This window comes from Aspergillus clavatus, genomic scaffold, assembly GCF_000002715.2.
Source record: "Aspergillus clavatus NRRL 1 1099423829803 genomic scaffold, whole genome shotgun sequence".
Classification (NCBI taxonomy): Eukaryota; Fungi; Ascomycota; class Eurotiomycetes; order Eurotiales; family Aspergillaceae; genus Aspergillus; species Aspergillus clavatus.
The window spans coordinates 51,439-73,755 of record NW_001517096.1 but is presented as its reverse complement, the minus strand read 5'-3'; the positions used below and the strand labels follow the sequence as shown (position 1 = coordinate 73,755).

Genomic DNA, 22,317 nt, shown 5'->3' with positions numbered 1-22,317 from the left:
TTTTTTCTTTAGATATATAGCTTAATATTATAAATATCAAATATAAAAAATTTAAACTAGGTTTATATATAAACTTATGGAGATATAAAGCTCTAAAATATATTGAAATAATAAGAAATAAGTAGATATATATCTATCTTAGTATGTAGATTACACCTTGTATTATAAAGAATATTTAGATTATAATTATATTTTAAAATTAAATATATTAAAATTAAGATATTAAATTTTATTATATATAGATATTAATTACTAATAATAAAGTCTGGCTAAACAATAAGCGTTTAAAGTAAAATAGTCTAAATCTCATACTAAATTCATACGGAAACTAATGGGCCCGACTGTATCATAGCGGGGTCCTCATGATCTTCAGCTTTGCCCAAGTTCAAAAAGGAACATCATAAGCCCTATTCCATGGCCTCGCCCCTGCTGTTATGTTCTCGACCCTTCGGTAGACGCTCTGTTATATACTTCAAGCTGAATTTGGAGTCCACCGGTAGCTAGCGGGAGATCTGATTCCTCTTCAGTCCCCAAGATCGTTGCATATCCCCCGAGGAACCAGTCCGCATCCGCTTGGATGGGCGACATTCTGAAGCAGACCTAGCGGCGATAGTATCTCGGACCTCCGATTGACCCAATGTTGCCCTCACCCGCGAGAGTAGCAGTTTCGCATACGCCGCGGCCGCGGCAGCCGCATATTCCTGCCATTTCTTGTTCTTGTGCGAATCTGCGTAGTCGCAGATGCCTCGGATAACTAGGCAGGGGAAGGTCAGCAAGACCCCTGCTGCTTCCATCTCGAAACAGAAAACGTTGTACTCCTTTGCTAGGCTGTCCCTCATACCCGCGTCTCGCACGACCTTGTTTCCGGAGGCAATCAATCCATAGTGGATTTTCGGATGAGTCGACAGTCGTTGGGATCTGTTCACCTCCCATCTCGCATCACACGTTTTGCAATCTCTGCTCTGTGTAGAGTGAATGTAGTCGGAGGCAAATAGCCTGTCGTTTTCGGCACCAGGGTGCTGGTATTCAGGGTTCCACGACGCAATCTCATCCAGATACGGCTGCAACGGTGTCGATGGAAGTTTTGGGTCGGATCGCAGGTCGCTGATGGCACACATCAGCTGCTCTGGAGCGGGCGGCAGGCATCCGTGTAGTTGAAACACCCCCTTTCCTATCGCCTTCCCAAGCTCGTAGTTCAGTACTCCTCCAGATGTACCCGAGGGTCTGCTGACGACGACGTCGCCCAGCCTGACGTCGTTTTCTGTTGACGGCGCTCCACCGCCGATACCAACGAGCAAACAGAACTTGATCTCAGGAAAAGTACGCTTCATATTCGAGGCCACTCTCGTGGCTGAGTTGGTGCCGTAGCCCCCGTCTGGTAAGCATGCGGCGACTACGTTATGCGGCCCAATTTGTCCAAGTGCATAGTAGTTAGGGTCGTTGTCAGTGATGGTTAGAGCTTCGTGTTTGCTGTCAAACAAAGCTCGCACTGCCATCAGCTCCAGGTATAATGCGCATAAAATCCCCACTTTGTAGTCTTCCGGGACAGTTTCGCGTATCCTTTCATGAAGACTGGTGATACTCAAGGCTCCAGTGTTTCTTGAACTGATACTTCCTGAGTGTGTAGCGGCGGAGGATTCATCCAATGGGCACTGCTGAGGGCCACTTACCATGCTTGCGCCGACTTTTGCGGTTGAGGATCGCACACTTTGTCCGATACCACTGTCGTCGTAGGACGGGGACAGAGAACCTTCGTCCGGCGGTTTGACTTCCTGAGCCTTTCTTGAGGGCTCTCCTGTGTCGCCCCAAAACCACCTGCGATTCCTATTCTGGCCAAAGATGACAGCGCCGCCATTGTTCAAATCAGCCGCTCGCGACATGTCCTGCAGCATATCACGAGCCATTGTGGAAGGCAACAGTACCTGCGCAAAATCGGAATGCGGCTGGTCATCTTCGCCATTGCATCGACAAGGCACAAACGATGAGTCATTGTTGTACCAGAGGATGTCATCGACTAGTTTCATGGGAATTGAGTCCGGATCGCCTTGTTTATCCATGATACTCTTCAGGTCAGACATACATGCGGCGAGATAGTACCTCCCTTTGGGCAATCTTGCCCACTGCGAGCAACCCTCTGTTGGTTTGATAATATCACCGAACCCGCGTCCACATAGGGTAACGGCGTTGAGTGAGCGGGTGAAGTCGACCCAGGATTTACCGATTGAATCAAGAATCGCCACACGAGCGCGCACAGGATCGACCTCAGCCGCCAGCTCGTGGAAGTCCCAGCCTTCTAGGTAAGCCCGGGGCACGGTGGTGCCTTGCCGTCTGCTGTTTTCCACAGCATCTTGTTGGTGGTCAATGATCTTCTCGAGAAGGTCATAGAAACGCTCCACCTGGTTTTCAAAGCGGATATAATCATCCTTCTCCTGATACACTTTCAGCGCCCGGTTTCTCGGATCCATTAGAACGTCGATGGCCGCAGCAGGCTTATGGCGATGGCGTGATTCCTGCAGTTGGTCGGGACTGAAGAGCAGATAGGATTTAAAATCATCGGCACTGGCCTGGTCCATGGCTGCCCGAACGAGGTGTAACAGAGCACTGGTCCCTTTGACCAGCCAGCCTCTTTTGTCACCTTCGTCCCAGAGCAGGACGAACCTTTGCGCGATCCACTTGAGCTTACGGATATAGCCATGCCTGGATATATGTAGCGGTATGTCCTTGTAGCCAATGCTAAATGGATGGCCACCAGATATCGTGTGTCCGCTTGAAATGTGCACTTGGTCGAGCATGCAGCCTTTAGATGTTGCCGGGAGCCTGGACGGCCGCACGTTGTAGCTGGCATCTGCTGCTCCTCCAAAGAACCGCATCTCAGAACACCAACCCAGGACATGTCGTACCTTCTCCAGTTCCGGAATGCATGTGTCAATGGGCAAGAAGGTCTCACAGTCCTGATAGGATATTCGATCACCATTTGGATGGTATATCAGATGCCATAGCACCATGTCGTTATCTTGTTTTGTGGGCACAAGCATAGTCGACCATCCTTTGAGGAGCGTCCTGCCGTTGAATGTGCTTATACGATAGGCTTGAGCGAGCCCCGCCATCATGTTAAGTGGGATCTCCAGACCAGCATCTGCTGCAAAGTCTGGCCGTCTCAGGATGGGATATCCCTCAACTATGACTGGATTTCGGAATAGATGGTGCCAACACTGGCCATTAGCAAGTGCTGGATAGCCATATTCCGCACGAATTGTATATTCGATCTTGCAAAGAAGCTCTGCTGCCCATCCAGTCTGGGATCCGTCTTCAAGTATCCAGTTCCCTTGGACAATTGGCCTGCAGTAAGCGACTCCTGTCTCGATTGGGGATACCCGCAGGGCAGCTCCCAGCCACGCAAGCAGTTGGATGGTGTCTACAATGGAATGTGCTGTGCCTAGGACCTCGACATACAACAACTTTGACGAACCTCCGCTCGATAGCTGTAGCTCTCCAATCATCTCAGTCCCGTCCAAGAGAACATCCGATCGTGGAACGCCGAGACCGCTCTGGACCAAGGCCTTGACCAGGTCGATCATTTGCTGCCCGGTTGATGGCCATGCTTGGGACAGATACCGTCCACAGGTCGCAGCCTGTGCAGCCCTGCTCGATCCCGTCAGGGTTATCGCCGTCTTAAGAGCTTCTGCTGGCTGTTATGAGTACTCTTGCATGAGGAGAAAGGCGATCGGGTCCCACCTGACGGTGCATTTTGCCTTGAACGTGTCCGCAGATTTCCTTCGGCTGATCCGCGGGTTTTGCTGAAGGCCATCAAGGAGTCTCTGGCTGATCTCCTGCATAGTGTTTTGGTCTGGCGAGACCAGCAGGCACTCTCTCTGTAAGCTTGCGGCAAGGGTCTGGAAAGCCGGCGCATTGAGAATGGCCTTTTTGTAGGCTATCAGATCTGCCGACTCGGCTATATTGTAGTTCTCATCCATGTAATTCGCGTCGTCTTCTTCGTTTCCTTCGTTTTCATCTGGAGCTTCGCGACATTCATCCGGGATTCTGTCCACATCTGTATCTACCTTACTGTCCCAAAGAGCCATGAGTTCAAGGAGTGGCATTTTCTCGCCGTATCGTCCGTCAGTGTTTGCGCCATAGGTCTCCGAGAATCGCTCTATGAGAGATGTTGTTACGTCTCTGGGAGAGGAGAGCATTAGACCTGTAAGAAGGCCTCCTCTTATGGACATCGGTGGGCATACCTTCGATGCTTGTGAATAAATACCATTACATCCCGGTGCATTTGGCTTGATGCATTGCGTCCAAACCGGAAAGCAAACCCTCTCAGGAGTTCGGGAAGCAGCTGTGATATCCTCTGCCTGGCGTCCTCGCTGGGTTGGTACGGTTGTATAACATTCGCAAGCTCTTCCGCTAGCTCTGATATGAAAATTTCCTTTCTATCAGCCGAGACCCCCGATATTTCTGAGTAGATACTCCCGAGCTCGATCGATTCGGTGGCCTTCGAGTTTTCCGAATTTACGTCGTCACTAGCTGATGGAGCCAATGGGTCGTGAGATAGGGTGAACTGGCCATTCGACACTCCCAAAGGACTTGCAAACGCTTGGGATCGCGCTTTTCTGGATCTTTCGTGTTTGGTTGATGCGTAGCCAGAATCCGCGACTGTTCCGGTTGTGAAGGATGGTGGAGTGTGGTGAACTAGGGCGCTCTCATGGGATGAATCGGGAAAATGAGGCCATTTTTCAAGGGCATTGAGGCCCAATCTGGAGTCGATGCCAAACTGGAGGTGGCGCTGGTCCAGATTGAGATATCCTTGATTGTGATATATGTTGGGATCTTTGTTAGAGTCTGAAGATGGATGTTCTTGTTGATTCGTAAGTCCTATCTCCAGCTCGGAATTCTCCTTCAGTAGTGCCAGAACAAGCAGAGCTAGCTGCACCAGGTGGTCGGCCAGATGATCACTGAGCTTCCCCCAGCTGGCGCAGATCTTTCCGCAGAACCGGCAGGGTTCCTCATCTGAAGCTCTCTGGGTTTCACAGTGACATTTTTCCACTAATTCCCACAGCCGCTTACTTTCTTCCTCATGAATGTTTTGGTCCTGTGCATCTGGCGCAAATGGGTCTTGTGGACTGATGGAACCTCCATCTTCTATGTTTGGCACCTTCCGCTTTGGCGAACGCACCTTGTGCTCCCGGACAAGATGCTGTACAAAATTGTCCTTGCGATAGCATGTGTGATGACAATCTGGAAAAGGGCAAAGCCACCATTCAAGCTTCCGGTGCCATTCATTCTCATGCCTGATCCAGTCTACTTTTCGTTTGAATGTCTTGATGTTGCTGCAGTCTGGGAAGGTACAGGTGAATGGTTGGATGTCTTCGTAGACATGCTCAGTCCAGTGCGAAGGATTGTAAAACCTCTTCACCTTGAAACATATGGGGCACTCAAACTCAGCCGGAAGTCCCTTCACGGGCGGCATGGGAACATCTAGGGGGAACTGGGCCGGGGTCACTAGTGCACCGTGCCTGGTGGTCTGAGACTGGGTAAGCACACCCTCAGATTCATGAAGCCCATTGCTTGAGGCAAGCATTACGGCTTCACCTCCCTGTGCGAAACAAAGTCTTCCCGCTGAGCAAGTCTTGTTGATAACAGCCTCGGCATGATCTATTGCCGCCTTTGTCAGCCTTTTGAAACGGTAAACCTGTTCCTTTGCAAAACGGTCGGCTAGTGCAGGCTCCAACCCAGGGTTTTGCAGCATGATGCTGACTGCGAACTCTTCCAGCAAAGGCATTTTCAGACGAGAGGCAACTGGAGATATGAATGTGAGGCCCTTGTCCTTAGCTATATCGTTGTCTTCGTGTTCAATCTGATTTGAACATGCCGGTTCGTAACTATCGGTTTGAAACCGTAGTTATCCGTCGTTAAGAACTGCGAGGAGGGCGGAGAGTATGCACTCCGAACCCACGAGGCTGAGAGAATCATGGGCTTCAAAACTACAAGGCTGAGGCTGAGAGGATCCGCACAATTAGCAAGCGCTAGCCAGTCAATGAGGGGTCGTTCATCCGTGATTCATCAGAAATAACTGGATATCCCAATCCTCGTATATGCAGGGAGGTTGATTGGACGGATGCGTGTCTGGACATCAAATCACCTAGTAAGATGACTGCATGCTTCCACTGGTGCCACATGTCCTACAGGAATTGCTATAGCCTATACAGGACGAATAGCCGCTCTTTCAAGTACACAATTGTCTCCCAGACGCTTTCTCTGGCAGAGTTTCTAACCCTTTCTCATAAGCACTGTAACGATCGACCGCGACATATCAAAAAAGAGCTCGATGCCGGGACCGTCAACCCAAATGCGAGAGCAAAGATTTTTTCCGCTCTCATGACACACCTGACGAGCGGCGCAACCCTGCAGCCGTCACTCATGAATTAACTAAGGAAGACGTGGTTCTGGACGACTAGGTTTCTTCTTATCACCCGGAAAATGCTAGAACCCTTGAGGTCCTAGGCTGGATAACTAGAGCAAACATCGCTTATCTCTGACACAATAGATACATACATAAATTGGCTGCCAGGGGTAGGGCTAAAATCTTTGACCATAGGATACCAAGCCACTTATTTCCCCGTTAAGATTTCGCTCTCCTGAGGCAACACAAAAATATTAGAGCTCTACTATATGTTGATTATAAACGGATCGACACCGTGATGTTATCTTCTCCTGATGCCACCTCTTAGGCTTATGGAACCACGTAACGCTGTACTGCAGGGTTCTGCCTTTGGCGGAATGTGCCTCTGGGGTCGACCCGCTAGAACTCACAAAGTACAATTGATTAGCTTTATAAGCTTTCCCATCCCTGGCCCCCACTGGTTCTTAATTCCGATTCTCTTCATCCTTCGCTCTGTATGTAGGGTCTTCTCACTACCACTGAAAACCGTGCATGGCTTCTTCTGCGACACCTCCGCCTGAAAGTCTCGAAGCTATCCCAACTACAGTTACAGTGACACAACACAGACACCAAAATGTCGCCAAGGAAGCACACGAGGGCCTGGACGCCTGGCTGCAGGCCCTAGGCGCCTTTCTTGTTTACACAGCAACCTGGTGAGTCGGTGCATAGGTCCCCATCATGTTCAACCTGTAGTACTCACCGTCTCTATATCATAGGGGCCTGTTGAGTGCCTATGGCTCGTATGAAAATTTCTACGAAACAACCCTGTTGTCTTCCACGCCCTCGACTACAATTTCTTGGGTCGGCACGCTACAGGGTGTCATTCTCATCTGTACGTCCTCACACTTCTAGGAGGCAAAAAGACACTACCAGGTTGAAGTAATGGAGATCCGCGCGATTAACTGGGGATCTTGATTTACAGTGGGAGGCGTCGTAACGGGGCCCATCTTTGATCGTGGATATATCAGAGAGCTCTTGATTATAGGCACAATAACCACAGTACTGGGGGTCATGATGTTGAGCCTAGCCCACGAGTACTACCAGATTCTCCTAGCACAGGGCGTTTGTGTTGGTATCGGAAGTGCAATCTTGTATGTGCCCAGCATCAGTCTCGTTGCATCGAGGTTTCAACGACGTCGCCCATTAGCCGTGTTCATTGCCACCTCTGGAACCGCAGTTGGTTGGTCCTCCATGTCTTTCCCTCTTCTTCCCATTGATATCTTCACTAACTAGGCACACATGCAGGCGGGATAATCTACCCCATCATATTCTCGACACTCCAGCCCAAGCTTGGCTTCCCATGGGCAACTCGAGTCCTTGGTTTCGTGACGCTAGGTGAACTAATTATAGCCCTAGCGATCATATTACCCAGCACCAAGAGCAAGGCTCCCCATAATGTCCGATCCATGCTGGATCCCACCGCCTTCCGCGACCCAGCGTTTATGGCCTTCTGCGCAGCTCTTTTCCTCATGTGGATTGCCTACTGGGTCCCCTTCTTTTTACTCCCAACGTTTGCCCAGTTCAAAGCCAACGCAAGCTCAAATCTAGCCTTTTACACCCTGGTCATCTGTAATGCGTCAACCATCCCGGGTCGGTTTCTGGCGGTGCCACTTTCAAACCGATGTGGGCCCGCGCTCACCATGGGCGGCTTTGCGTTGGCATCCAGTGTACTCCTCTTCAGCTGGATTGGTGTTAAATCAGTGGCTTCCACTATTGTCTGGGCTGTGCTCATTGCTTTGTTCATGGGGCCACTAGCAGTTCTATATCCAATCATTGTGCCTCATCTTTCGCCAGAAAAAGACCTCGTTGGCACAAGGATTGGTATATCATCGGCTGCGGCGGCGCTGGGGACTTTGGTTGGCTTTCCAGTCACATCTGCTTTGAATGACATTGAGACGGGGGTGTTCTGGAAAAGCCAGTGTTTGACTGGATGTTGCATGCTTGGTGGGGCTGTTCTGATGATATACGTCTTTTATAAGATGCCTACACCTTGACCATTTTGGCGCACCGGTCTTGCGGCACGGTCTTTCACTTATTTTTTCTGGGGCCTCAGACATGGTGTGTTGTTAAAGGACTGGAATAGTGAGGAGAATTTGGAGTTTGCTAAGAACGCAGCTCATGGCTCTTTTCTTGAGTCAGAAGAACTCTCAAGTTCAGGAAAGTACAGGGTTTGTTATGACCAGACTTGTCTACATCAGGCTATGTCGTGATTTGTCTACATCAGGCTATGTCGTGATTTGTCCTTGCTATGGCCATTGAATTCGAGTCTCACAAAGCTCCTACCAATCAACTACGTACAACCGGTGACCTTCCAACATGGAGCCTGGAACTGAAGTGTATGCGTGCCGAGCTCACAAATCCTAAGCAGTTTTCCTTCGATATCTTCGCAACTACCCGCAACATAGGCATAGTATTGTAGACAGCACATGTCGGGCTGAGCATCGGAATTGTACCCAAAGTCAACTTGCCGCCTTGACCCAGAGCATACATTTAATCACAAAGGACTCAGACTCGATTCAGGACCCGTAGAAAGATGTGAAAGGCATTTGGTCCTCTCGGATATGACTCCATTTTCATCAGTGAGGAAGTACCCAGCTGACTCTGAATGAATATTCACTGGGTTCTCATCATACTTATGGCCGTTGCCGAGATTACCTTCTTATAGCTCAGAAATCTAGTAACAATTCAGTACTTTGATAGTTGGAGCTGCGCCAACATTGCCGAATCCAGAAGATGCGGGAAGGGATCTGTACCTCTTCTGGCACAGGTGCTTGCTGCTGAAGAGGGACTGCCACTGGAGGTGAGATAAGGGGATTGCTAAAACAAACTGATGAACTTAGACAGCGGCGTGTGAACAGCAGCCTGGCAATATGCTGTAAGTCTTGCCTTGTCCACAATCAGTGTTGTGTTGGTAGTTATTAGTTTGAGTTGTCTGCTGCACTCCATGTATGGGACGCAGAATCCAGAAGCTGATTTGACATTATTTGCACATGTACCGTACTGACCCTAAGAACTTGCTTGGACTCTAGAGCGCCAATGAATCACTCCTTTGAGAGACAATTGCATCGCCTCTCCATCTTGAAGCCATGTGCATTGACTGTCCTCGACCACTGCTACCTAAGATATTACGAAGCACTTTGCACTTGTCTATAAGCCTTCAGGCTTGAACTGTGCTTTAAAATCTTAGCATAGTCTCATGCTAGGAGTGCTGTGCCACCTGTAATTACTAAATTTATGAACTTACTGCTGTGTTCTTATATATATTGTCTCTCTTGCCAATACTTCCCACTTTGCAATTCTGTCCAGACAAAAATTCAATTCATCTTGAGATAGATTTTACGTGAACTCGCACCTATTTTCTCCCATGGAAGAATTTCTACTCTGAATACCAAGGAAAGGCGTTGACTGGATACACTATCATGGAGCATCATCCTCAAACATAATGTTCCCCTAGCCGCCAGCCGCCACTGCACAGCAAAACAGCAAGATGATCAGCACTATAAAAAAAGAAAAGTAAAAACATACAACAGCCGGGATTCGCTGGTGGTCACCCACCCAACTACTAACCGGCCGGCGTGTGGCTTAAGTACGGCTGAGCGGACGGGAAGCCCTGTTCTCCACACCCTGTGGTCGTATGTATTGGAATCAGTAAAGAGGTAGTTTATATTGACTGTCAAAATATGAACCAGTGCAGTAGCTGCTCGAAATGAATATCTTATTATTATATGTATATTAATATATATCTAAATATCAAGCGAATATCTATATATTTGAATGGGTGGTGATTAAAAATATCCTAAAATCATAAGGAATGTCAAAGGTTGATGTGTATATATATATATCTTACCTTCACTTTCATACCAACCTCTAACAAATATCATTATTCCCTTATATCTTGACAACAACTAGATATTTTAGACTAAGATCTTATATCTAGATAGATCGCATAGTAGGCTATCTAGTGATATAATCTTTATATAGAAATTCCTAAAAATCTAGGTTTTCAGCGCTTAAAAAAACCCAATAGTTCTAACCGAAACCTGAGAGGTTTGGTAAGGGGGAAACCGGAACCGCCCTGGTTCCTTAGGAAGTAGGAACTGAACCCTCAATTCAAGTCTGAGAAGGGCGAGGCAGCCAGGTCACCAATGAGTGTCACAGGTTAATAGTGCCCTGGTATTCCGTGCCCCTCAAGAAAATTTAAACTATCGGTTATTTCAACAAGACTGTATCACTGTGTCGCGTTCCAACTGGCTTATTCTCTCACGTGCTGGATTACTAAGTCTTACTTCAGAAATGCTCCCGGATTTTTTTTTAAACCCCTGCATGGCCCATAAATTTTTTTGGATTGTGAATAAAACTCTGAAGATCCTAATACATCGCTTGTTTTCCTCCCTGGGATGGATTTACTGTCAACTTTCCCTGGGCCCCGCTCTGGGGTTCCCCCCTGCCATAGCTCCCCCATGCGGCCCACTGTGCCCTTTTGCTCTGAGCCCTTGACGAAGGGGCGCAATTTCTTGTTCATTAATGTCCAGGATGACGTGTCACAGGAGTTCGGAGTTGGAAGAGAGAAAAAGGCATTCCTTTCTAAGCTTGCTCATCAACAAAGGAAGCAAGAGTCCGTAGAGAGGCTGAAGAATACTCGACATACAAAGAAGCATCATGGGACAGCTGCTGCCGAGGAGGGCTTCAGACAGGCCCTAACAAGAAAGGGCAGATGGGCATTAGCAGGATACTTGGGCCAGGGCTATGTGGATCCCTTTAAAACCAGTGCAGTGCCTATGGCGGGTACTATGGATTCATATTTTTATCATTGTAGGCCATTCCTCATAGCCAAGGCAGAAGTCCATGCTAAACATCTTGACAGTCTGGATGCAAATAGCACCGGCTTCCATCCCCCTTAATGGGGCTCAGGAGGGTATTATATGGGCCCAGAAGTCGATTGGCTTGCCAGCTCTTCTTTATACAATCTTATTCCTAGCAGCCGGGGATATAGCAGCGCTTAATTCGTTTCACAGAGTTGCCCCACCAATCATTCTGAGATCATCCCAAGATGCTATTCGTTACCGAGTCAAAGCTATCAAATGCCTGAATCAGCTCCTTCAGAACCCTGTTACAGCAGCGGCAGAGTTGACTATACTTTGTGTGTCCATTATGCAACACTGTGAGGTATGTAATCTTTCCACATGTAACATCCGCCGCCAGCCTAAATTGGTTGCTGCGGATCCATCTTGGTCTTTGCCCAAGTTTTGTGAAACAAACATGAACTATGCTAATTTTGGACACGAATAGGCGCTTAATGCACAGCTCATGGCATCACAGACCCATACGAGAGGGCTCAATACCCTTATAAACTTAGTTGGCGGCTTAGAGGGGCTCGAACATAGCACACTTGCAGTAATTTACCAGTACAGGGTCCTCCAATCTTAAGTGATACGCGTCACTGACGATCAACAGGGGAGATATTGCGAGTGCGGTGCTTTATAATACAAAGCCCTGTTTTCCCATCTTACCCAGGTTCCGTCGCGAAGTCCTGGATGAAGCAGAGATGTTTTATGACGGTACTAGCAAATACGAATACGGGCATCCGATACCTTCTTCCCTATCCTCTCTCGGTACTCGCTTCGACAAGGCTCCCTGGCGTCCGGGGCTAGATTCCGCTATGAAGAAGATTATTGGTGTCTGCTGCCGACTCTTTGTGCATTTTGAAATGAGGACAATGCTACCCAGACTTGTCAAACCAACGGATAAGGATCTTTATATTATCCTAAAACATCATCTTCTCTCCCTTCACTACTCACCCCGAAACAACGATTTCAATGAGCCCATACGTCAGGCGCTGTTTATATACACATGGCTGCGCGTCTGGCGCTATGGAAACTTCCCAATAACGCGGTATCTTGTGGATGGCCTAAGACAAAGCTTAATTCTTAGGCTTAGATATATGCACGTTACTTCGCCAGATTTGCTGTTATGGATTCTTTTTATTGGATCTATGGCATCCCAAGGATATGAATCCCATTCTTGGTTTGTGGGTTATCTTAGGGAGATGGCGGTGCATCTTGAACTGACAGAATGGGAGAAGGCCCGATCTATATTTATAGAGTTCTTCTACACTGACCAGCCTGGGTATACTAGAGGGGAGGATCTCTGGAATGCGGTTTGGCGCCTCCCCACCGTTGTATAACTCCTAATGTGTCCAGGATCGAGTTTCGAGATACCTTCACTTTTAGGGGCACCCTAGGGCTCCATCATCAGCTCATGGCCAAATCTGCAGATAGTGGTGGAAGGACATTTTCTAACTTATAAATTTAATTCATATCACAAACAAATTTATTCCTTTAGGATGGAAGAGTCAGTGCCATTATGTGACTGTGTCTGGTTCAAACAAGTCTGTGCGCCCTGGTTGTTGCATTGACTCGCATCCTGGAACGATGAGACAGACAGATTTAATTACAACTAATAATTATCTATATATAGTCAGCAGCAGAGCACAAATAACGTAAGAGTAGATTTACATACCTGGACCGCAAAAATCGAATTTAATGCTCACTGAACTTCCTAAGGTAAGGGGTTGATTGATTGATTAGTTGGTTCCTTACTCTGTTGCGGCGCTGAGCTGGGCCATGCCGGAGGCTCCTAACAAGCAATGAAAACTGCGCGTTGTGAGTGGCCATCCTATTCAGACTGTACTGCTGTGAGTTTATATATATATACAAGACCAGAGGACAGGCCACCAAGACACACGCATATATTCCCTTCTCTTCTTCCTGTTGCAGCTGCTGCTGCTACTGCTGGCGCCACTACTGCTGCTTCAGTGGCATTGTTGTTCCCTTAGTGCTGTTGTATCCCTTGCTACTGTCTCCCACACCTATCTAGATGCCTATTCTCCTTCCCTATTTCCCATATGCGCAGCGATTAGCTTAGTTTAGAATGTCGTGATTTCCTAAGTTATAAGGGTTAGGGGAATCATAGAAGACTAATTATACCTATCTGTTTAGTAAGCCTAGTCTCATATAATTGTAAGGATCGCGAAGGTCCTTTATGTACTATAGTAAAGTTACCTTCGCAGAGGAGCCTACCTGGAGGGAGGATCCTCACAAGAGGTCATGTGAATAGTCACATGACATATAAAGATAATAACCCCACCCGCAACCACTGAACTCTGAAGTTCAGTGACAATCTCTTTGAATAAGGACACCTACATTTAAACCTATTTGCAAACATTCTTCTTTCACACTAGTTTCCAACTCTCGCGGATCATAGATCCTTATATTTTGTCACTACGCAGAACAAAGGATAAGAGAGTTAGTCCTAAGGCGCTTCTGGTGGCTAGAAGTAAAGAACTTCGTCCGCGAATACTGTGCAGCTTATGGGGTGTGCTAAGGATCGCGACAGACCTGGGGTAAGCAGCAAGGCTTACTAGAGCCTATACCTACCCCCGCGGGTATCTGGATCTAAATCACTATAGATCTAATCACAGATCTCCCCGCGAGTATTTCCACAGTAAATTTGCAAGAAGCCTTTAATGGCATCTTAGTGGTAGTGGACTGATTTAGTAAGATGGGCCATTTCATACCTATCTAAACTACCCTTAGTGGGGAGAAGTTAGCGATAACTCTTGTCTGTGAGGTCTTCTAACTTCACAGAATCCTAGAAAAGGTTATTACAGACTGGGGTTCTATCTTTGCGAAAGGTTTCTAGGTAGATTTTATATTTCATCTCCTAATTCACAAGGGGCTCTCCACAGCCTACTACCTATAGATAGATGGCTAGATAGAATGCCTGAATAGTGTGCTAGAATAGTATTTGTAAGCCTACATTAACTTTAGTCAGGAAGACTAGGTTAACTATCTCCCTATTACAGAGTTTGCCTATAATAATACATACTAGGTATTAATCAAGAATATACCTTTCTATATGGTTATAGGTGTTAACCCTTGTGTGATGGTAATAGACTCTATAAACTAACTAAAGGGTAAGGTTGCAGAGGAGTTAGTTATAAAGAGACTAACTAAGCTAGAATATACTTATAAGTATATGAAGGAGGCTCTAGCAAAGGCCTAAGCCTACTAAAAAGGATATTATAATAAGAAATATATTATGAAGATGTTTCAAGTAGGAGACTAAGTCTAGATCTCTACTAAGAATATGTTACAGATCAGACTAATCATAAAGTTAGATTAGTTAAATACTAGTCTAGCATAAATTATAGAACACATAGGTAACCTAGCCTATTATGTGAACCTACTACCAGGCCTTAAGATATATAATGTATTCCATGTCTCTATGCTCTATAAACATAAGGAGATAGAAGGAGTAAATTTATAGGAATGCTTCCTTATCTATAAAGCTATAGAAGAGGATTATAAATACTACCTAGAGGTAATCTTAGACTTGCAAGGGGATGGATAATCCACAGAGTATTATATCTAGTAGAAAGGGTATACTAAGGAAGATGATACTTAGGAGCCCATAAAAGGGCTACACCACCTACAGATTTATAAGGACTATATAAGGAACCCTATAAGGAGGGGAAATATATCTTTATTAAGAAGAAGATAAAATAATAAATAAAATAAATATAAAAATCCCTAACTCCTGAACCCACCATCATAAAGGTACCTAATGTCAAGTGTGAGTGCAATGCAGTTTATAGGGCTAGGAAGGTGGCTACTAGACCTAAGGCTGCTTAAAAGAGCAGCTCTTATAGCTACAGTAAAGATAATTATTATACTTCCTAGCCAGCCCACTAGAAATGCATGCTGCAAACACTAAGCTTGTGCTTAGGTTGCAGCAGGTGCTATACTCCTAGCTAGTAGGAGGTCTTACCCTAGCTCTAGTCACAAGGATAGCCTCACAGAGCTAGGCATGGACTCCTAGCTAACTAGGTATGCTGAAGCCACACTAGTTAATAGAGTAGAGTAGGGTCCTAGTAACCCATGCTTACTCCTGGCCTGATAGGGGTTATAATCCTATCCAGGGTGGGAGCCCTGTAACTACCACCAGATTCCCCTATGAGTGGGGGAGGAACTAGGCGTCTAGGGGTAGCTCTACCATTAGGCTGGAAGCCCAGGTGTTAATACTGCTAGTGGTGGGTGCTAGGGCATCCCAGTTGGCCCTAGGAGTGCCTACTGGAGGCAGCAGTGGCCCAAAGACAGAGGCTCCCCTTATGATAGGGGCTGGCCACACTCTTGTCAGGTTAATGAAGAAGGGGCCATAAACAACCCTGTGTAGGGGGAGGAAGGCCCCCATAGGCATAAGGGAGAGAGAGGTGGGAGGAGCCATGGTAGTAGTAGTGGCAGTGGCAGCAGTGGCGGCAGCGGCAACAGGGGTGGTGGCAGCAGGCCTAGTAGGGGCGGCGGTGGCAGGCCTGGTGGCAGGCAGTGTGGTGGCAGTAGTGGCAGTGGTGGGTGCAGGGGGGAGGGGCATAGTAGGCAGTGGCAGTAGTATAAAGGCTGCCTCCTCCTCCTTTTGCAAGGACTATTAGTAAGAATAACATAGACTTACAAGCCTTTACTTACCTCTGAGAGGTTGGAGGGGATGGGTGATAGTAGGGACATAAGGGAGGAGGTATAGGAGGATATTTTTCTAAAAATATCTCATGATATATTAACCACCTCTTACCTAAACATTATAAATCGCGGAGGGTCCCTTACCAAAACTTTTATAATGAAAACTGGGGAAAATACAGAAGATGGAGTAGAAAAGAGGTTATATACTCTATAAAAACCACTACTGCCCTAAACCCTACTCTACAGAGATTTTATATGATAAGGCTATTAAGGGATTTTTAGGAGTATCATAAGAATAAGCAACACAAACCTAAAACATAGTATAAGAAGATTTTAATAGTGATAAAGATATTATAGTTAAAGGGATCTACCTATGACTGAGCCTTTGCAAGAAGATGAATAAAACATATTTATGAAAGAAGGGGGTAGTAAACCTTTTCTATTATTTATGATTTTCCCTTTATAAAGAGGGTTTTTACTAAATAAAGGTTTTTACTGGTGCACCCTATCGCGAATAAGGAACCTTAGATAGACCTTAGAGGCTAAGGTCTTCCCAGGGGGGGGGTAGTTGTAAGGATTGTGAAGGTCCTTTATGTACTATAGTAAAGTTACCTTTGTAGAGGAGCCTACCTGGAGGGAGGATCCTCATAAGAGGTCATGTGAATAGTCATATAATATATAAAGATAATAACCCCACCCACAACCACTGAACTCTGAAGTTCAGTGACAATCTCTTTGAATAAGGACACCTACATTTAAACCTATTTGCAAACATTCTTCTTTCACACTAGTTTCCAACTCTCGCGGATCATAGATCCTTATAATAATATACTACTTAGTCTATAACTTTATAATTATTTTATAGCTTCTAGGCTAGTTTTAGCCTTTTAGGGCCTACTAGATATATTCTAGGCTAATATAAGAGGAAGTAATCCTTAGCCTATATAGCTACTGAAGATTACTTACAGAGCGTATCATTAATTATAACAGAGAAGATACTAGGGACCCTATATAAGTACTTAACTTAGGGATATATTAGAAGATGCCTATAGGTAGTATGCTAGTCTAATCCATAGAATATATAGTATCTACTAACTAGAGATTTAGCGTATATAATAGTAGATACCCCAGCTACCCTTAGGGACCTGCTGTCACTCAGCTGATAGGCTAACAAATGCGTGAATGAATAATTAAATTGAATTGATTGAATACTGGCCTAAGTGTAGCCGAGCAGATGGGAAGCCCTGTTCTCCACACCCTGTGGTCGTATGTGCTAGATAAAACACAAGAGTAGATTATATATGCTCTCTTGTTGGTCATTTAAGGTAGGATAGACGGCTATGGGTAGCTTAATAAGTGTTCTGATTTGCAATAGATATGCTATTGAAAACTAGGGCGAATAAATGTAATGAAAGCAAGCATTCAGAGCCTCGAAGTAGCCCACAGTGACCAGTGACCATTGCCTGTTACAGGGCCTGCAGTTTATCATCATACTAACATCTTATTTCAAGACTTGCAATAGGTCTAGGCGCTGCAAGCCCTTCCCTGCAAGCAACTTTTCGGCTATGTATAAAGGTCCAGGCAATGTAAGAGAAATAGAAAGATACAGATTGCTATCGATGTACTACTGAGCAGTCTTTACCCCCAAGCCGCGACATACACAAGTAGATCCATATAATGATGATACTGGAAGCGCAGATTGACAAACGCTATATAATCCCATGGATTTAGCTCGCCTTATACTGTAGGCCATGTCTATTTGTAGCGGCTTGGTGTAGCCCTTGTATCAACCTCTTGTAATCTGAGGCTACCTCTGACTGTCGCAAGCGGATTTCTCGGACAACATCAAATTTGCTCAGTTTCTGCATTATCAAGACATTATGTCCACATATTCAGCAACTTTGCCATATCCGATCTGGCAATTATCATACAGCTGATCTAGATTCCTGCAGTCTTCGTACATACAAACAACGTGAAAATATGATTTACGTATGGGGTGAAGTCTATGATTTCCCATAGTGTGATATATATCACCTAACCAGCTAATTCTTGAGCTTGCCCAGTTACATGATTCCACGCGTGCAAGTTCTCCAGGGCACAATACAGAGCAATAAGAGGATTCAAGAGCATTTCACCTGGCGGTAGTTTCGGCACAGGATATATGCTCATAATCTCCTTGACCACAAGCTGAAAAACCATACTCAAACTGAAGAATCAGATTGACATTTCCTGATAGTCAGCTGAGGAATGTCCATGACCGAGTGAGGAGAAGCCATTACAGGCATTGTCTTAGTTCTCCGATGCATAAAATATTATTTACTTTCTCGATCTCCCACATACGACCATAGGGTGTGGAGAACAGGGCTTCCCGTCCGCTCAGCCGTACTTAAGCCACACGCCGGCCGGTTAGTAGTTGGGTGGGTGACCACCAGCGAATCCCGGCTGTTGTATGTTTTTGACTTTTTGGCTTTCACCTTCTGATGACCTTTTATCTCATTCAGTCCTTATCCGGCTGGCTGAGAGTAGTCCTACAACTGTTTATGTTGCATCTTGTCTGAACTGTATGACCTCCGTACCAGCTGTGGAGAGATAACCATATTACTTCTTCCAAGAATCAGAAAGCTGTAGCTAGAATGTGTAGGGAACTTCCGAAAGTCTAGATACAGTTTCTACTCAACTTGAACTCGAAGTGCGTTAGGTGGGGCTAAATCCCAAATATTACTACAAAATTAGCTGTGAATCTGCCTGGATAACTTTCTTCTACAGACAATATGGAAGTCTAACTTTATGGCTTACTCAAACTTGTCAATTTGGTCAAGACTAAGCCGATCCTACCATTTATTCTCTTCCTTGTCCCAAAGAAGGTTCCGAATCGCCCCATCCGCATGTACTATCCCGCAACCCAATGCCTCCCTAGTAGTATCGTCAGCTTATATTCCCATGAGTCGAATGACACCAGGGAGCGCGGGACATAGTAAAATTCAAAACAAGGACTCACAGCCACGCTGCCTTGAAAGCCTTTCTCAAAGAATGTCGCTCATGAACGGGCATCTGACCAGTGAGAAGCGAATCTGACGGATTGTGGCGTTGATGGGCAGCTCCGGTGCCGGCAAAACAACGTACGTCTCTGTCCTGTGTCTTTGTGCTTTGTGGCAAATTCAAGCTAATTCAATAGACTTCTCGATGTCCTCGCCAAGCGGAAAGACAGCGGCGAGATCCACGGATTGATCCTAATTGATGGTCGCCCACAGGGAATCAGCTTCCAGCGCATGACAGGCTACTGCGAGCAGATGGATGTGCACGAGGCCACGGCGACGGTCAAGGAGGCTCTGATTTTCTCGGCGCTGCTGCGTCAACCGGCTCATGTGCCGAGGGAAGAGAAACTGGCGTACGTTGAGCATATCATTGACTTGCTGGAATTGCGGGATATCAGTGATGCGTTGATTGGAGGTACGTTCCTTGGATCTCCCGGAGTACCAGTACTAACTGTATAGTTCCCGGTGCCGGATTGAGTATTGAACAGCGGAAAAGAGTCACGCTCGGCGTGGAATTAGTTGCCAAACCGACTCTACTTTTCCTTGATGAGCATACCAGTGGCCTGGATGGACAATCGGCGTACAACATTGTCCGGTTCCTGAGGAAGCTTGTCGACGGAGGACAGGCTGTTCTTGTAAGTTTTCACATCGACTTCATGAAAAAAGACTAATTATTAGTGTACCATCCACCAACCATCCGCCGTCCTCTTTGAAGCGTTTGACTCGTTACTGCTTCTGGCTAGGGGTGGGAAAATGGCCTATTTCGGAGAGAGTAAGTCGCTCCACGCTTTTCATGAACGTAGCTGACCCGTCCAGCCGGCAAAGACTCGCAGACCGTCCTTGACTATTTTGGCCGTAACGGCGCTCCCTGTCCTCCTGACGAGAACCCTGCTGAGCACATCGTCGAAGTCATCCAGGGCAATACAGAAAAGCCGATCGACTGGGTGCAGCTGTGGAACGAGTCGACGGAAAGACAGAGTGCTCTGGCCCAGCTCGAGGGGCTCAATCGACTGAGCAAAGCAGATCCAGAAAACGTCGAAGACACGGCCGATTTTGCCACGTCAAAATGGTTCCAGTTCACAATGGTGCTGGAACGGCTGATGGTGCAGCTATGGCGGTCGCCAGACTATGTCTGGAACAAGATCATCCTGCACGTCTTCGCAGCACTTTTCAGTGGATTCACCTTCTGGAAGATCGGAGACGGCACGTTTGCGCTGCAGCTGCGGCTCTTTGCCATTTTCAACTTCATCTTCGTGGCGCCGGGGTGCATCAACCAGATGCAGCCGTTCTTCCTGCACAACCGAGATATTTTCGAAACAAGAGAGAAGAAGGTATGCAGATGTCGAACCCTCTGGTGTTTGATTACTGACAACCACAGTCCAAAATCTACCACTGGATCGCCTTCATCGGCGCCCAGGCGGTCTCCGAGATCCCCTATCTCATCCTCTGCGCCACGCTGTACTTCGTCTGTTGGTACTTCACCGCCGGATTCCCCGTAGAGGCCAGTATCTCAGGACACATGTACCTGCAGATGATTTTCTACGAGTTCCTGTACACATCGATTGGCCAGGGGATTGCTGCGTACGCGCCAAACGAGTACTTCGCCGCCGTGATGAACCCCGTGCTCATTGGCGCAGGGCTGGTGAGTTTCTGCGGTGTAGTGGTGCCGTATACCAAGATGCAGCCGTTCTGGCGATACTGGCTGTACTACCTCGACCCGTTCACGTATCTCGTGGGTGGCTTGCTAGGTGAAGTCCTCTGGGACGTGCAGGTAACCTGCGAGCCCTCCGAGTATGTGCATTTCAACGCGCCTGCGGGCCAAACCTGTGGCGAGTATATGAGTGCGTTTCTGAGTGAGCAGCCGGGGTATTTGCTTGACGGGAATACCACTGCTTGTGCGTTCTGTCCGTACACCACTGGAGCGGACTATGCGAAGACGTTCAACTTGAATGAGAAGTACTATTCATGGAGAGATGTGAGTTCTTCTTCTGTGATGAGGTGTGCACTTGCTGACTTGTCCAGACGGGGATTACGGCGCTGTTTTGCATTTCCAGTTACGCGATGGTGTTTCTGATGATGAAGTTGAGGAGTAAGAAGACTAAGAGCGCGCGCAGTGAGTGATTCAATCGCTAGAGCAGATGAGTAGATAGACATAGACGCAGCATAGCATTTCAGGCGTTGTTTTATGGGCAGTGAGCCATCATAATGGAATTGTTCAACTTCGAGACATCGGCTTCCAATATGTCCGGTTCTAGGAGCACTCCAACCAAATCCACGGAGTATTAAGGACAGATACCACCCAAGCGTTCATTAGAACAATTCCATTCTGGTGAAGTGGAAAAAAAGTGTCTAGACGTCAAATTTCAAGCAGGAGCGATATTTCATACTTTGTCACCCCCCTCTCCCCGGAGGACAGATGGCCGCATCGCGTAATGATAGGACAGAACCTCCGCACTCCCAGTATGCATGTGGCCTGGGACGGTCCGGCAATATGATCAAGGATCTTCAATTCGGGCTCTTCATTGTTGGTATATTTGGTATATATGTCATCTAACACGCCCTTCGTGACTCGGAGATCTTTCGTCTGTAGGCAACGGAAATCGATTTGGGGACTCGCGGGGCACACAGCACTTTTATTCAAAGCACAAAGTCAAGCAGACTCAAGACCATCGAATACCTTACTCAGCTAAAAGGGTTCCAGACTATGCTGGGACTAACAAGAGGTGAAGGCCATCTCAGGTGCTCGGGCAGAGTGCTAGAGCATGAGCCATGAAAGATGGCGTTGAGCCCGGCTGAGTCAGCCTGCTGCTACGTACCCCTGAAGCCACGCGACGCGTTCTAGGTGTTTCCGCGCCAGATCCCTCCGAGATATGTACCTGTTCTACGAGATAGTCCAATTCGATACAGGAAGACTTGAGAATAGAAAGCCTCTCTGGATCTGTTACCGGAATGCACTTAGAACTCAGATGGGCAGAAAAAAAAATGTCCAGACTTCCACTTCTCAAACCAGGAGTAATATTGTATAATTCGTCACTCCCCCCCAGGATCACCAGCCGCGTTGTGACAAAGTGAGGCTAGCCAAGGCTGAACTTCACTCTGCGCTCACTGATATAGATACCAGGAGCGCAATGGAAATATATGACAGACCAAGATGGCCACAGAAATGGTGTGAAAATGGGTGTGAACTGTGGTCTGTGACAGAGCCACATAGAATAAAGTGACAGAAATGGTGCAGACCAGAACCGAACGCTGGGGGCCTCTCGGGGAATACCGCTTTCTTCGAAGTTTCGATATTACCGGGCTCAGAATCGTGGGATATTCCACTCGG

At 46.8% G+C, this 22,317-nt stretch overlaps 4 protein-coding genes across 4 annotated transcripts, besides 4 other annotated features; 2 read left to right on the top strand and 2 right to left on the bottom strand.

Moving 5' to 3' along the window:
- Nucleotides 1-500: 500 nt before the first annotated feature.
- On the bottom strand, nt 501-5,782 carry ACLA_077630 (Pfs domain protein; the record flags this gene model as incomplete). The annotated part of the gene is made up of 3 exons (XM_001270441.1): nt 501-3,689; nt 3,741-4,176; nt 4,239-5,782. 3 exons carry the CDS (start codon nt 5,780-5,782, stop codon nt 501-503), a joined length of 5,169 nt encoding a protein of 1,722 aa, XP_001270442.1.
- A 1,152-nt stretch (nt 5,783-6,934) lies between these two features.
- ACLA_077620 (putative monocarboxylate permease) lies at nt 6,935-8,436 on the top strand (the record flags this gene model as incomplete). The annotated part of the gene is made up of 4 exons (XM_001270440.1): nt 6,935-7,095; nt 7,159-7,274; nt 7,365-7,622; nt 7,676-8,436. The coding sequence occupies 4 exons, from the start codon at nt 6,935-6,937 to the stop codon at nt 8,434-8,436; spliced, it is 1,296 nt and encodes a 431-aa protein (XP_001270441.1).
- Nucleotides 8,437-8,628: 192 nt separating this feature from the next.
- Nucleotides 8,629-8,684: a microsatellite.
- Nucleotides 8,685-13,209: 4,525 nt separating this feature from the next.
- Nucleotides 13,210-13,300: a microsatellite.
- Nucleotides 13,301-13,720: 420 nt separating this feature from the next.
- Nucleotides 13,721-14,572: a mobile genetic element.
- Nucleotides 14,573-15,472: 900 nt separating this feature from the next.
- On the bottom strand, nt 15,473-16,002 carry ACLA_077610 (uncharacterized protein; the record flags this gene model as incomplete). Its single annotated transcript, XM_001270439.1, has 2 exons — nt 15,473-15,922; nt 15,964-16,002. The coding sequence occupies 2 exons, from the start codon at nt 16,000-16,002 to the stop codon at nt 15,473-15,475; spliced, it is 489 nt and encodes a 162-aa protein (XP_001270440.1).
- Nucleotides 15,727-15,852: a microsatellite.
- Nucleotides 16,003-19,044: 3,042 nt separating the features above from the next.
- ACLA_077600 (putative ABC multidrug transporter) lies at nt 19,045-21,110 on the top strand (the record flags this gene model as incomplete). The annotated part of the gene is made up of 7 exons (XM_001270438.1): nt 19,045-19,073; nt 19,130-19,404; nt 19,449-19,624; nt 19,668-19,761; nt 19,806-20,320; nt 20,368-20,964; nt 21,012-21,110. The coding sequence occupies 7 exons, from the start codon at nt 19,045-19,047 to the stop codon at nt 21,108-21,110; spliced, it is 1,785 nt and encodes a 594-aa protein (XP_001270439.1).
- Between the last annotated feature and the right edge of the window lie 1,207 nt (nt 21,111-22,317).